A 14,188-nucleotide genomic window follows, 5' to 3' on the forward strand; every position below is an offset into this window, starting at 1 on the left:
AGGAACATTTCATGCAAAGACTGGCTCGATAAAGGACAGAAATGGTATGGACCTAACAGAAGCAGAAGATATTAAGAAGAGATGGCAAGAATACACAGAACTGTATAAAAAAGATCTTCACGACCCAGATAATCACGATGGTGTGATCACTGACCCAGAGCCAGACATCCTGGAATGTGAAGTCAAGTGGGCCTTAGAGAGCATCACTACGAACAAAGCTAATGGACGTGATGGAATTCCAGTTGAGCTATTCCAAATCCTGAAAGATGATGCTGTGAAAGTGCTGCACTCAATATGCCAGCAAATTTGGAAAACTCAGCAGTGGCCACAGGACTGGAAAAGGTCAGTGTTCATTCCAATCCCAAAGAAAGGCAATGCCAAAGAATGCTCAAACTACCACACAATTGCACTCATCTCACATGCTAGTAAAGTACTGCTCAAAATTCTCCAAGCCAGGCTTCAGCAATATGTGAACCATGAACTTCCAGATGTTCAAGCTGGTTTTAGAAAAGGCAGAGGAACCACAGATCAAATTGCCAACATCCTCTGGATCATGGATAAAGCAAGAGAGTTCCAGAAAAACATCTACTTCTGCTTCACTGACTACACTAAAGCCTTTGATGTGTGGATCACAAACTGTGGAAAATTCTTAAAGAGATGGGAATACCAGACCACTTTACCTGCCTCCTAAGAAATCTGTATGCAGGTCAAGAAGCAACAGTTAGAATCGGACAGGGAATAATGGATTGATTCAAAATTAGGAAAGACGTAGATCAAAGCTGTCTATTGTCACCCTGTTTATTTACCTTTTATGCAGAGTATATCATGTGAAATGTCAGGTGGATGAATCACAAGCTGGAATTAAGACTGCCTGGAAAGGTATCAATAACCTCAGATATGCAAAACCACCCTTACGGCAGAAAGCAAAGAGAAACTAAAGAGCCTCTTGATGAAAGTGTAAGAGAAGAATGAAAAAGCTGGCTTAAAACTCAACATTCAAAAAACAAAGATCATGGCATCCAGTCCCATCATTTCATGGTGAATCAGATCAGTTCTTGGGGGAAAAAGAGGAAATGGGCAGATTTTATTTTCTTAGGCTTCAACATGACTGCAGCTGTGAAATTAAAAGATGCTTATTCCTTGGAAGAAAAGCTATGACAAACCTAGAGAGCATATTAAAAAGCAGAGACAACATTTTGCTGAGAAAGGTCCATACAGTCAAAGCTATGTTATCTTCCAGTCATCATGTACATATGAGAGAGTTGGACCATAAAGACGACTGAGCACAGAAGAACTGAATTTTTTTCAAACTATGGTGCTGGAGAAGACTCTTTGAGAGTCCCTGGACAGCAAGGATATCAAACCAGTCAATCCTAAAGGAAACCAAGCCTGAATATTCACTGAAAGACTGATACTGAAGCTCCAATACTTTGGTCATCTGATGCGAAGAGGTGACTCATCAGGGAAAAGACCCTGATGCTAGGAAAGACTGGGGACAGGAAGAGAAGGGGATGACAGAGGATGAGACGGTTGGATGCCATCACTGAGTCAATAGACATGAGCCTGGGCAAACTCTGGGAGATAGTGAAGGACAAGGAAGCCTGGCGTGCTGCAGTTCATGGGGTCGCAAAGAGTTAGACACAACTGAGCGACTAAACAACAAACAATAAGAACAGGTACAGTAGAAACCCACTCAGACTCACCAAGTGATTAGATATTTGATTTAGTAAATTTTCTACTCAACCCGGGGTTTTCCTTGGTGGTTCACATGTAAAGAATCTGCCTGCAGTGCAGGAGACCCAGGTTCGATCCCTGTGGGAAGATCCCCTGGAGTACGTAATGGCAACCCACTCCAGAATTCCTAACTGGAGAACTCCATGAACAGAGGAGCCTGGTGAGCTGCAGTCCACTGGTCACTTAAGAGTCAGACACGACTGAGCAACTAAGACTTTTTCTATTCAACCAATGTAACTCCTTTAATTGTCAACATTTCTTAAAAATAAACTTATAGAATTCTTGATGACTTGGATCACTGTTGACTGTAGAGGAACGGCCTCAACAGCTATGGACCCCTCCCTATTGTGCTTTCGCTTCTTGTAGCTCTTCTGCCACAGTAATAACTGTTACTTCTTGCTGTAGTCAGTGGGTCTGCTTCCAGCATTCTCTGTACTTACTTGCAGTGGACTAGGAGATCACTTTGGCTGTGAATCAGCTTTTGCTAACTGAGTGTTGTCCATGTTATGATTAACTGTGGTCATAGCTGTATCAAGTAAGTTACATGTATACGTATGTAGTCATCACAACAGGAAGTCCTATTTAAAATCTGCTAGAAAGAATTTCAAACATTTACTACCTCTGATTAAAAACAAGTCCTGTTGTTAGGATGACCAGATTACTTTATATTTCCCTTTGCAAGAAGATGGGGAAGGGGAAGAATTGTAAGAGCAGCCATTTACTGACTACGGGCAACAGACCAATCTCTTTACATAAATTTCTATCCTTATAATAACCACAAAAGAAAACTAACATTCCCATGCTGCAGATGAGAAAGCTGAAGCTAAAAAAGGTTCAAAGGCAAGCCCAGGGTCACAAAGCTAGTAAGTGCCATATATGATATCTGAAAACCAATCTATTTGATTCTCAATCCCATGAAGTCTGCATTGCCTATCAAGTAGAAATACTGTTTTCAGTTCAGTTGCTCAGTCATGTTCGACTCTTTGCGACCTCATGAATCGCAGCATGCCAGGCCTCCCTGTCCATCACCAACTCCCAGAGTTCACTCAGACTCATGTCCATCGAGTCAGTGATGCCATCCAGCCATCTCATCCTCTGTCGTCCCCTTCTCCTCCTGCCCCCAATCCCTCCCAACATCAGAGTCTTCTCCAATGAGTCAACTCTTCTCATGAGGTGGCCAAAGTACTGGAATTTCAGCTTTAGCATCAATCCTTCCAAAGAAATCCCAGGGCTGATCCAGGAAGCTCTCACTGGCCCATGGGCAAGAAACATGAAGAAAAGGACACCAAGGCACATCATGATGAAAAGACTCAAAGCCAATGATGTAGAAAAAATCATCAGCTATAAAAAGGGACACATTCCAGTCAGTTCTAATGAGGTGGATGAACCTAGAGCCTATTATACAGAGTGAAGTAAGTCAAGTATCATATACTAATGCATATATATGGAATCTAAAAAGACAGTACTGATGAACCCGTTTGCAGGGCAGCAAAGGAGACACAGACACTGAGAACACACTCACACAGACGTGGGAAGGAAGCAGAGGGTGAGCTGTATGGAGAGTAACCTGGAAACACACATCACCGTATGTGACACGCACAGCCATTTTGCTGTATGACTCAGGGAACTCAACCTGGGGTTCTATAACCACCTAGGGAGGTAGGATGGGGAGGGAGGTGCAAGAGGGAGGGGACATACGTATACCTATGGCTGATTCGTGCTGATGTTTGGCCAAAACCAACAATACTGTAAAGCAATTATCCTTCAATTACAAATAAAATTATAAAAAAAAAGAAAAAATCATAAAAACAGCCCAAGAAAAAAGACAGAAGCAAAGAACAGATTTGTCAGAAACAACATAAGTAATAAGATAGCAGAGCAACATCTGAAGAGTACTGGAGAAAAACTCCAAAACCTGACAGCATGTTTTTAAACACATTTAAACCATAACAATCCTATGAGCAAACTGAGGCACAGTGAGAGTTTCCTGCCCAGTCATATAAATAGTAAACGGTAGAGCCAGACATCAAACACAGGTCATCTGACGCTAAGAGTCTGTTCTATACTATAAAAATCACACTACAATGCTTTCACATATTAAACACGTTTTCTTACATTACAACATGCTAACAGTGAAAAACCTATATGTTACCACTATGTTCTTTTCCCTAGGCTGCCTCCTGATAATATTTTAAGAACTTGAATTAAGCTACAAATGACATACTTCAGCTAGCAGACATTTTATAAATTATTACAATTTCTTTAAAAAGTAATTCTATTAGCTTAGATATCACTAAAATGGAATCCTTAAAATAGACCACTCTTTCTGCCTTTACTCAGTTTTATGATTAATTTAGCACCTCTAAAAGAACGTGGTTTTACATATTGAAACATTCTTTACAAGAAAAAGAAGTCTATTTGATATTTTAGTACCCAACATTTCTTTTTAAGGCAAATTCCTTTCCTGCATATGCGACACTAAAAATTAATTTTACTTCTTCTACAGAAACAGAAGTCAAATATATACTTCCTGCACAGCAATTTACCTTGCAATCAACCTTCATATTTAGGGAAAAAGCACATAACTTTGATAATTAATGATACCCAATTATTCGGTTTCACCATTAAATAACACATTTATTTAATCAGCTAATTAGATATCTACAAAGAGTCAACCTTTCTATCTCCATGTGAAACATTACCAAACATCTGGTATGCACCAGGCACTCTTAGATGCTGTGGAGATACAGCAGGGAACAAAACAGACAAAAACATCTACCCTCATGGCACTTAACATTCCAGAGGGGTGAAGAAGTGTTAAGTTGCTCAGCTGTGTCTGACTCTTTGCAACTCTGTGGACTGTAGCCAAACCAGGCTTCTCTGTCTATGGGGTTTTCCAGGCAAGACTTCTGGAGAGGGGAGCCATTCCCTTCTCCAGAGGATCTTTCCTACCCAGGGATCGAACCCCGGTCTCCTGCATCGTCAGGAGGATTCTTTACTGTCTGAGCCACCAGGGAAGACCTCAAAGATGTGAGACTGACAACAAATAAGAACATACAGTGTGTCAGATAATAATAAATCTCATGAGACAAATAAAACAAGGCAGAAGTTAGGAGTGCAGGGATATGGGAGGGGCAGTGAAAAGAGTGTGGCTGTCTGTTGGTCTGTCTTCAAAACATCTTTCGTTGAGATCAGAGAGGAGGATATATAAATTAGGCTGGTGATGCGAAATGTGATTCACCTGCCTGCCTAATGAGAAAAAATTACACATAATAGAGGGTGAGATTTAGGGTTAAGACATCCCTTTAAGATGAAAAGAAGTCACAAGAGTCTTCTCTATGCCTGCAGAAAGGCGAGATGAATAAACCTGCAGGGAACTGTGTAATGTTATTCAGTTTCTTTTTATCATCTTATGCTCCCACCAAAAATAACACTGTTACAACTTCCACCTCCAACTGATACACCATTCTGGAAAGAAACTGGTTCAGAGCAAAAATCACTATTAAATTCCATATTTAATCAAGGAATATTGCACTATGTGCTGCTGCTAAGTCACTTCAGTCGTGTCCGACTCTGTGCGACCCCATGGATGGCAGCCCACCAGGCTCCCCCGTCCCTGGGATTCTCCAGGCAAGAACAGTGGAGTGGGTTGCCATTTCCTTCTCCAGTGCATGAAAGTGCATTGCACCACGTAATAATCCCCAAATAAAGTTATAAATCTGAAACCAATTCTATCAAGGCTGGCAAAATTAGGTGGAACTAAATATATAATTTTTTTAAAGCATAAAGGCTGGATATAGCAAAATAATGAGAAGAAAACTCACTGGGTTCTAAAAATATCCAGAGGCATAAACACAAGCTCTAGATTTTCTCAAATTTTCTCAAACTGTTCTGGCAGAAATTAAACATTTATCCATTAATATACGTAAAAGTTTTAGAATGCACTAATTTTAAACTGATTTGTCCTCCTATATGAAAATAACAATGTAGCTAATTTTATTATTCTATTGGACTCACTAAATAAATTGCTACTCTTATGAACCAAAGGCTAAGGACTCTCTTAAAGTTTCAGAATTACAGAGGAGTCAAACAAAGGCCCTTAAGCCATTAGGTATAAGTGCCCCGATGAAGAATCCCTTTATAAGATCCCTTATATAATCTGTTCCACTGTATTATACTGTTTTAAAAATTTAACTTTCTCCTCATTTTTAAATCCACCTGCCTCCCTCAATTCTTATCTGTTTTAGTTCTCTTCTAGAGAAGATCAAAACAAACTGATCCTCCCCACCACAGCTTTGGAGAGGCAGCTATGAATCCCCTCACTCAAGGCTTCTCTTCCACTGAAATACAACCAGTTTCTTCAAACACTTCTCATAGGACATCACCTACTGTTTTAAAGATACATTTATCATTTCATTCCGGCTTCCCAGGTGGCTCAGTGGGAATCTGCCTGTAGGCGGATTTAGGAAATGTAGGCGACTCAGGTTTGATCCCTGGGTCAGGAAGATTTCCTGGAGAAGGAAATGGCAACTCACTCCAGTATTCTTGCCTGGGAAATCCCATGGACAGAGCAGCCTGGTGGGCTATAGTCCATGGGATTGCACAAAAGTTGGACATGACTTAGTGACTAAAGAAAAACAACGATCATTTTATTCAAACCTCATTTTAAACCTATGGCACAACTTAATTTTTTCACTTAAAAAATCCTTACACAAATGCCTAAGCTTAACAATTACTTTCTCTCAATGAGGCGTGTATCTTCTCTATCTTGTGCTTGTGGAAATGATTTTCTGAACTTAAAGGAGGTTCTCAGAAGCCATGCCAGTAACTGAGACATTGTTAGCATTTCTTAGTTTTACTTATTTTTGAAGGAATGGGGTACTATGGCATGCACAGCTATTAGTAGCCAAAAAGTCACACAATTAGCTTGCTTAGCATCAATGCATAAAGCTGGTTCATTCAAGCTTTGGCCAACAATTCATGTGAGAATGGTGATTAGAAATGCAGATTCCTAGACCACTCCTAGACCACTGTAATCAGAATCTCTGGAATGAGGCCTGGAGAACTGCAGTTTGAGGAGCAAACTGTATAAGTCTTATATACCCTGAGGTTTAAGAATCGTGACCTGAAGATTTAAACTGGGTTTTTACCTCCTAAGTAAGGTACTTTCAGCAACTCACCTGTAATCCAGGAATAAATCGACTATCCTTTTCAACCACCAGAAGTTCAGCAACACCGGCATTGAGAATGGATCTTGTGATTCCCCCAGGCCCAGGGCCCACTTCATATACATAAGCATTTGTCAGATTGCCAGCTTTCCTTACAATTTTATCTAGAGAAAAGAAAGTTTGAATTGACTACCTTGGCAAATGTCAACATATGGAATTCAAAATGAAAAATAATCTACACAAATTCTTATCAGCATTCCTTAACCAACTAATCTTTTATACATAGTATTTATCAGATTATTTAACTCAGCCTAAACCAATGTATAGTAGCCATTCAATAGTCTACCATATAACTGTTGAATTCTACCAGACCCTTAATAAAAATAGGATTACCATGACAAATTTCCTTAACTTAAATAAACATGGTATTTTCTGAGAGCTTCCTTGGTGGTGCAGTGGTAAAGAATCTGCCTGCCAATGCAGGAGATGCAAGAGACAAGGGTTCAATCTCTGGGATGGGAAGATCCCCTGGAGAAGGAAATGGCAACCCATGCCAGTATTCTTGCCTGGAAAATCCCATGGACAGTGGAGCCTTGTAGACTACAGTCCACCAGAGAGTCGGACACAACTGAGTGCACGTGCACGAAAGCATACGCACACACGGTATTTTTCACCTGTTTCTCTGCCAAACCAATCAATATAAGAAGTGATGGAAAAACACAAACCACTTCTCTACAGTTGTTGAATATCAATTATGTGAATAAGCAAGGCGAGCTTCACATTCAGAATTTCCAACGTTGCAAGTTAGAAATTCAGAGCAGAAAGTGCTGGCAGTATTCACTTTTATCTACAGACATCTAGCTGGTGGTCAACGTGGCAATGGTACCAAGTTCCTAGCTAACAGGATTTGCAGAAATTGAGATTCTTGGTTATTTTTAGGAAAAAGTTAAATTTAGGAGTGAAGGGTTTTTGAGCTTTGCAAACATGCAAGTTGATACGAGAAAATTAATTTTTTAATCAATCTAAGTTAGCAGACCTTAAGAAAGCACGGAAAAGCACATTACTGAGGATTCATTGCAACCAACCTTCTGGAAAAACAATGGACTAATCATATTGACTGAGATATTAAAATCCAAGCAACTGGGCCTCTTGGGATGGTAGAAATTTAGCCACTGAAAACGTACTAAGCACTTTACACTGTTCACTGACAGTGTACAGTCTCATTTTTGCTTGTTATTGATAACCTACCTTTGTAAGCTTAGAGGCAAAAACAATCTCTCAATTATCCAAGAATAGTTTTCTCTTCAATGGGTGCCAGGAGAAAACGAGCATACACTGACCACGTTACAGGTGTTTAACATGCTTCTCACAGCAAATTCTTACAACATATTAAGGAAGAATTGTGCTGTATGTGCTGTGCTAAGTCACTTCAGTAGCACCTGATTCTGCGATCCCATGGACTGCAGCCCACCAGGCTCCTCTGACCATGGAGTTTTCCAGGCAAGAATACTGGAGTGCGTTGCCATTCCCTTCTCCAGGGAATCTTCCCAACCCAGGGATTGAACCCATGTCTCTTATAAAGTCTCCTGATTTGGCAGGCAGGTGCTTTACGAGTAATGCCACCTGTGAAGCCCTAACTTAAGAATTACTACCCCATTTTGACTTCTCTGAACTTTCCAGTTTCTTCATCTATTATTTGAGTGAGGTTACCTGGAAAACAAATGGACGACACCAGCTCAGGTTTAAGTCCTAAAAGCCAACCCTTTCTCCACTAAAGAGCACTGTCTCTCAGAGGGAACAGAGAGGCTGCCTTAAGTGCAGATATTACAGAGTGATTTTAACAGTCTCTCTCTTTTTTTAAAATGGAAAGCTACGACAGTAGATAGGACAGTCTTTTCACCTTAAACTTTTCAGAAACATTCAAACACAAATGGATATCAAAGAGCACAGTCAATTCACTATGCCTGGGGTTCCATCTTGCTCTGTTCACACCTGAGCTTCTCATCTCACACAAGTACCTTATTTGTCTTCATTTTGGTTCCTGTAGAAGAGGGGACAATAGTATCTAGATCTGGAATTGATTCCTGAAGGTGAATAAAGGCTCACATGAGAAAGGACATATGAAGGATTTTTTTTTCAATATAAAGACCTCTATTTTCAGTTCCCGGAACGGTGCCTTGTATCTAGAATGCAGCTAATGACTACCCGAAAAGGCTGGCTCTAGTTACTATTCAGTCACGGTGGACTCTTTGCGACCCGTGGACTGCAGCAGGCCAGGCTTCCCTGTCCATCACCAACTCCCGGAGCCCATTCAAACTCCATTGAGTCGGTGATGCCATCCAACCATCTCAGGACCAAAGAATTTTCGAGGTGGATGACCTTTTAATGCTCTTGTGGTAGAGCTCTCCTCCAATTAAATAAAAAAACTGAAAACAGGTTAAGTTTTTTTTACCCCGTTACATCGCTACTGGCTTGCCCACGCTGCTACTCTAAGTTCAAGAAATAAAACCACCCATCCCTGCTGTTGGACTGTACTTCACAACTTTCGAAATATGTGATTTACTGACTCAGTTTCTTAAGAGGGGCCAAATAGAATGAAATATCAAAACCCCAGAAATGTTACGTACTCCAACTGTGAACTGCCATATTTCTAATAATCTTTTTCTTGCAGTATCATCTTTCAGAAAGACCAGCACGAAAAAACGCTGGTAGAGGTTAAACGACTATATATATATATTTGCAAAATTTATCCAACTGTGCGCTTCAAACAGGTGAATTTTTTTGTGTCTAAATTTTACTTCATAAAACGTGACTTAGGGAGTGGGAAAGCAAACTGACTAAAATGTAAGCTCCTTGGGGACAGACTTGGCCTTGTTCATTCACTCTCATATCCCACTTCAGCTCTAGTACAAAGGGGCTGGTTTCATGAGTGTTTACAGAATGAATATCTGCACCCTCGAGGGTGAGACTCAACAAGTAAACTTTTAAATATCGAACGCCATGAAATGGATACTCTTCCAACCTGTTTACCAATAAAGTCCCTGCAAGTTTAACTGCATAAAAAGCCAAATCAGTCAGCACGTGCATGTATTCCTTATTGGTAACACACCAAGATTTGGAATTCCACAAGCGCCTTTCAGGAGACGCGAAGCCTTCCAAAGCCAGTGTTTGCTCGGCGTCCGCACAGCCTGCCTTCCAAAGCCCACGGCAAACACCCCTCAGCAAACGACACACTCTACACACCCCCTGGGCGGTGGGGCTCCGGAGTTCTCTCAGAGCAAAGCGGCAGAAGGGTCTGACCTACGGCCACCGCACACCTTTGTGCCTGAACCCCGTCGCCCGCCCGCAGGGTCCGCGCGAAACCCCCTCGACCCCACTCCCCCAGGGACGCGAGGGAGACGCCGGGGAAACACTGATAAGCCACCTGTCAGCCTTAAGTCCAGAAGAAAATTCTGGGATAGCTGCTTCACGGCTTGCAGTCTAAACAACTTAATGATTTCTCGAATCGTGGGTAACGGCGGGAGACGGAAAGTGCCAAGCGTCCTGGAAGAAGCCATGAACCCTGAACTGGCTGTACAGATCCCACGCCGGACGTTCCTCCAAGGCTCCTCAAGTGAGGGCAGGGGGAGGAGCCTGGGAGAACTCTGGCCCACCTCCGAGCCTACGTGATTGGTTAGACGTACCCCGTCGGAAGCGAAGGACGCGAACAGGAAATCCAGGCGCACAGAAAGCGCATGCTCCCCGTCCTGCTAAGTGCAGGGCAGGCTGGGTAACCGCGCCGTGTTTGCACGTGAGGTGGGCGGAGGCCGGAGCGATGGCTGGGCGGGGAGAGGCGGGGCCTGGGCCTGAACGAGGAGGGGCGGACCCAAGGATTGGTGAATGAAGTTCACCTGGTGGAGGATTTGTTTTGAGTTTGACTCCAAAGTGAAAGTCGCTTAGTCGTATCCGACTCTTTGCGATCCCATGGACTGCACAGTCCATGGAATTCTCCAGGCCAGAATACTGGACTGGGTAGCTGTTCCCTTCTCCAGGGGATCTTCCCAACCCAGGGATCGAACCCAGGTCTTCCGCTTGGCGGGCGGATTCCTTATCAGCTGAGCCGCAGGGAAGCCCCACCTGGCAGATGGGCGGTCCTAAAAGCGCCTCTGTGGAGGGTTACGGGATAGCAGGTTGTTAACGGCAAAACTGTTGATTGCTAACAATTCTCTTATGGTGGATGTTTTTAGACTCTCAGCACAGCAGGTGTGGCATGGCAGGTTTCTAACTTCTCTTAGCCTTATTGTTATTTTAAAAAAATCTGTTAAGTGAACGTAATGTTTGCTTTAAAGTTGTGGAACTGAGAGAGGTCGTCTGGTGTGTAAATCCAGAACGTAGTTCAAGTGCATGGTATATGGTAAAGCCGCTATCAAAAATGGCCGTTACTGCTATAATTACTTGCAGGTGAATGCGGCCCAGGGGGTTACACGACATCTGCATATTTGCTGCTACTGCTAAGTCACTTCAGCCGTGTCCGATCCTGTGCGACCCCATAAATGGCAGCCCACCAGGCTCCCCCGTCCCTGGGATTCTCCAGGCAAGAACACTGGAGTGGGTTGCCATTTCCTTCTCCGATGCATGAAAGTGAAAAGTGAAAGTGAAGTCGCTCAGTCGTGTCCGATCTTCAGCGACCCCATGAACTGCAGCCTACGAGGCTTTGCTAGAGAGCCAGAACAGAACCCAACTCCTGTTCCTTCAAAATGTAGTCAGTGAGAAAAGCCGCTTTGTTTAGCGCTTTAGGCTTTGGGAAGCGTTTTCTGGTATATATCAAATACTTGGTTATACCGCCTTTCTAAAGATATTGTTTCCTCCACCCTAAACAGAAGTTAGCAATATTTATCCTATTTTTGAAAGTCTAGACTCAGAACCCTTATTTTCCGCAAGAGACAGGTGTTCATTCTCAGGTTATACTCATTGTTTTATTTACTCCTCCCAACAGTCCTATGTGGTGAGATTATCATCCTTAGTTTGTTGTTGTTTTAGTCTCTGAGGCATGTCCGATTCCTCTGTGACCCCATGGACTGTAAGCCTCCAGGATCCTCTGTCCATGAGATTCCCCAGGCAAGAATATTGGAGTGGGTTGACATTTCCTTCTCCAGAGGATCTTCCTGACCCAGGGATCCAACCTACCTCTCTTGTAAAGGTGGATTCTTTGCCACTGAGCCAACCCATCCTTATCCTTACTGTGAAGAAGTAGAGGGAGATGAGGTCATTTGAGTTAGAAGACTTTAATCTGAGTTATTTCTTTTCTGAGTTCCAATTTTGGCCACACCCCTCAAGTATTAGATTATTTTAAAGTTAATGATTTAATTAATGTATGTGCATTTTAATTTTTATGATGCTATTTAATATATAGATTCTGAATCTTGACTATAAACTTGTTTACTATTTTCATATGACTAAAATACAATTTAGTAAATACATTTCTATAGCTACAAAACCAAAACAAATGGTGTGTGATGTTAAATTACTGGTCTTAATGCAGACTGACAGGATTCTTTTATTTAAAGTTCAGCTTACCAAATATTATAGTGTGCCATGTAATGATTGAATTTTCTGATCAGTTTTCTGGATCCAGACTACCACCAAATCTTCATTTGGGGTTTTTGCCATTGTGGCTTGCCTTTCTCTTGGAGTAACATGAGAGCTATACTTTAAGTCAACCTGTAGCTGTTTTCATCAGCTTAGAAACAGAGGTCAAATTACTTGACAGTAATGCCGGCATGTTTCATTGAATACACTAAATCCTTTGACTATATGGATCACAACAAACTGTGGAAAATTCTTCAAGAGATGACAATACCAGACACCTTACCTGTATGTGTGGCAAGAAGCAGCAGTTAGAACCAAACATGGAATGACAGACTGGTTCAAAATTGGAAAAGAAGTACGTCAAGGCTATATATTGTCACTCTGTTAATTTAACTGATGTGCAGAATACATCTTGAGAAATGCTGGGCTGAATGACTCACAAGCTGGGATCAAGATTTCTGGGAGAAGCATCAACAACCTCAGATATGCAGATGACACTACTCTGATAGCAAAAAGGGAATAGGAACTAAAGAGCCTCTTAGATGAAGGTGAAAGAGAAAAGTGAAAAAGCTAGCTTAAAACTCAACATTCAAAAAACTAAGATCATGGCATCTGGTCTCATCACTCCATGGTAAATAGATGGGGGAAAAGTCAAAGCAGTGACCGATTTTATTTTCTCGAGTTCCAAAATCACTGCAGGCAGTAACTGCAGCCAGTACATTAAAAGATGTTTGCTCCCTGAAAGAACAGCTATGACAAAGCTGGACAGCATATTAAAAAGCAGAGACATCACTTTGCTGACAAAGGTCTGTATAGTCAAAGCTATGGTTTTTCCAGTAGTCATGTACAGGTGTGAGAATTGTACCATAAAGAAGGCTGCACCCTGAAGAATTGATGCTTTCGAATTGTGGTGCTGGAAAAGACCGTTGAGAGTCCCTGTACAGCAAGGGGGGGAATCAAACCAGTCAACTCTAAAGAAAACCCTGAATATTCACTGAAAGGACTGATGCTGAACCCTGAATATTCTTTGAAAGGACTGATGCTGAAACTGAAGCTCCATTACTTTGGCCACCTGATGTGAAGGCCGACTCATTGGAAGGGACCCTGATGCAGGGAAAGATTGAGGGCAAGAGGAGAAGGGGGCGACAGAGGATAAGATGATTGGATGGCATGGTTGACTCAATGGGTATGAGCTTGAGCAAGCTCCAGGAGATAGTAAAGGACTGGGAAGCCTGGAGTGCTGCAGTTCATGGCATCGAAAAGAATCGGACACCACCTAGCAACTGAACAATGACAACAATGCTGTCATGAGTGTGTATATATATGTGTGTGTGTGTGTGTGTGTGTGTGCAGTTAGAAGGAGAGTATTCAGATGCTTCAGAATATGCTCACATGAACTTTTAAAAGATTAACACCAACATAAAAAATAAAAACACAAAAGCAAAAGCACAGTTATACGGAGAATTGGTGGGTTCTTAAGAAACTCTCACATCTAAATACGAGAATTATTGTCTTACACCATGCTGTCTTCAGTAATCAGTATTTGAGAGCAGATGATCTTTTATTCTCAAAACAGTTACTTCAGTTAATTTTGATTTCAATTCTGTGCTGGAAGTTTACAAAGATATTCAATATATACTGCTCCAGTGCTGGCAAGGGCACAGCTGAGTCCCGAACTCCAATCTTCTGACTCTGCAAGTCTCTCGAGGGAATGGCTA

At 41.9% G+C, this 14,188-nt stretch overlaps 1 protein-coding gene across 2 annotated transcripts in view; it reads right to left on the bottom strand.

Annotated features, from left to right (window-relative positions):
- The window catches only part of TFB1M (transcription factor B1, mitochondrial), a 65,387-nt gene extending 54,861 nt beyond the window's left edge, over window positions 1–10,526 (bottom strand). For both annotated transcript variants that reach the window (XM_010840856.1, XM_010840855.1), the window contains exons 1-2: window positions 10,327–10,526; window positions 6,915–7,066 (exon numbers count right to left, since the gene is read on the bottom strand). In XM_010840856.1, coding sequence (XP_010839158.1) covers window positions 6,915–7,066; window positions 10,327–10,459 — 285 coding nt within the window. In that variant the 5' untranslated portion in view covers window positions 10,460–10,526. The remainder of the gene's footprint in view (window positions 1–6,914; window positions 7,067–10,326) is intronic.
- Window positions 10,527–14,188: the final 3,662 nt, after the last annotated feature.

Source organism: Bison bison, unplaced genomic scaffold, assembly GCF_000754665.1.
Source record: "Bison bison bison isolate TAMUID 2011002044 unplaced genomic scaffold, Bison_UMD1.0 scf7180017864148, whole genome shotgun sequence".
In the NCBI taxonomy this organism is placed as follows: Eukaryota; Metazoa; Chordata; class Mammalia; order Artiodactyla; family Bovidae; genus Bison; species Bison bison.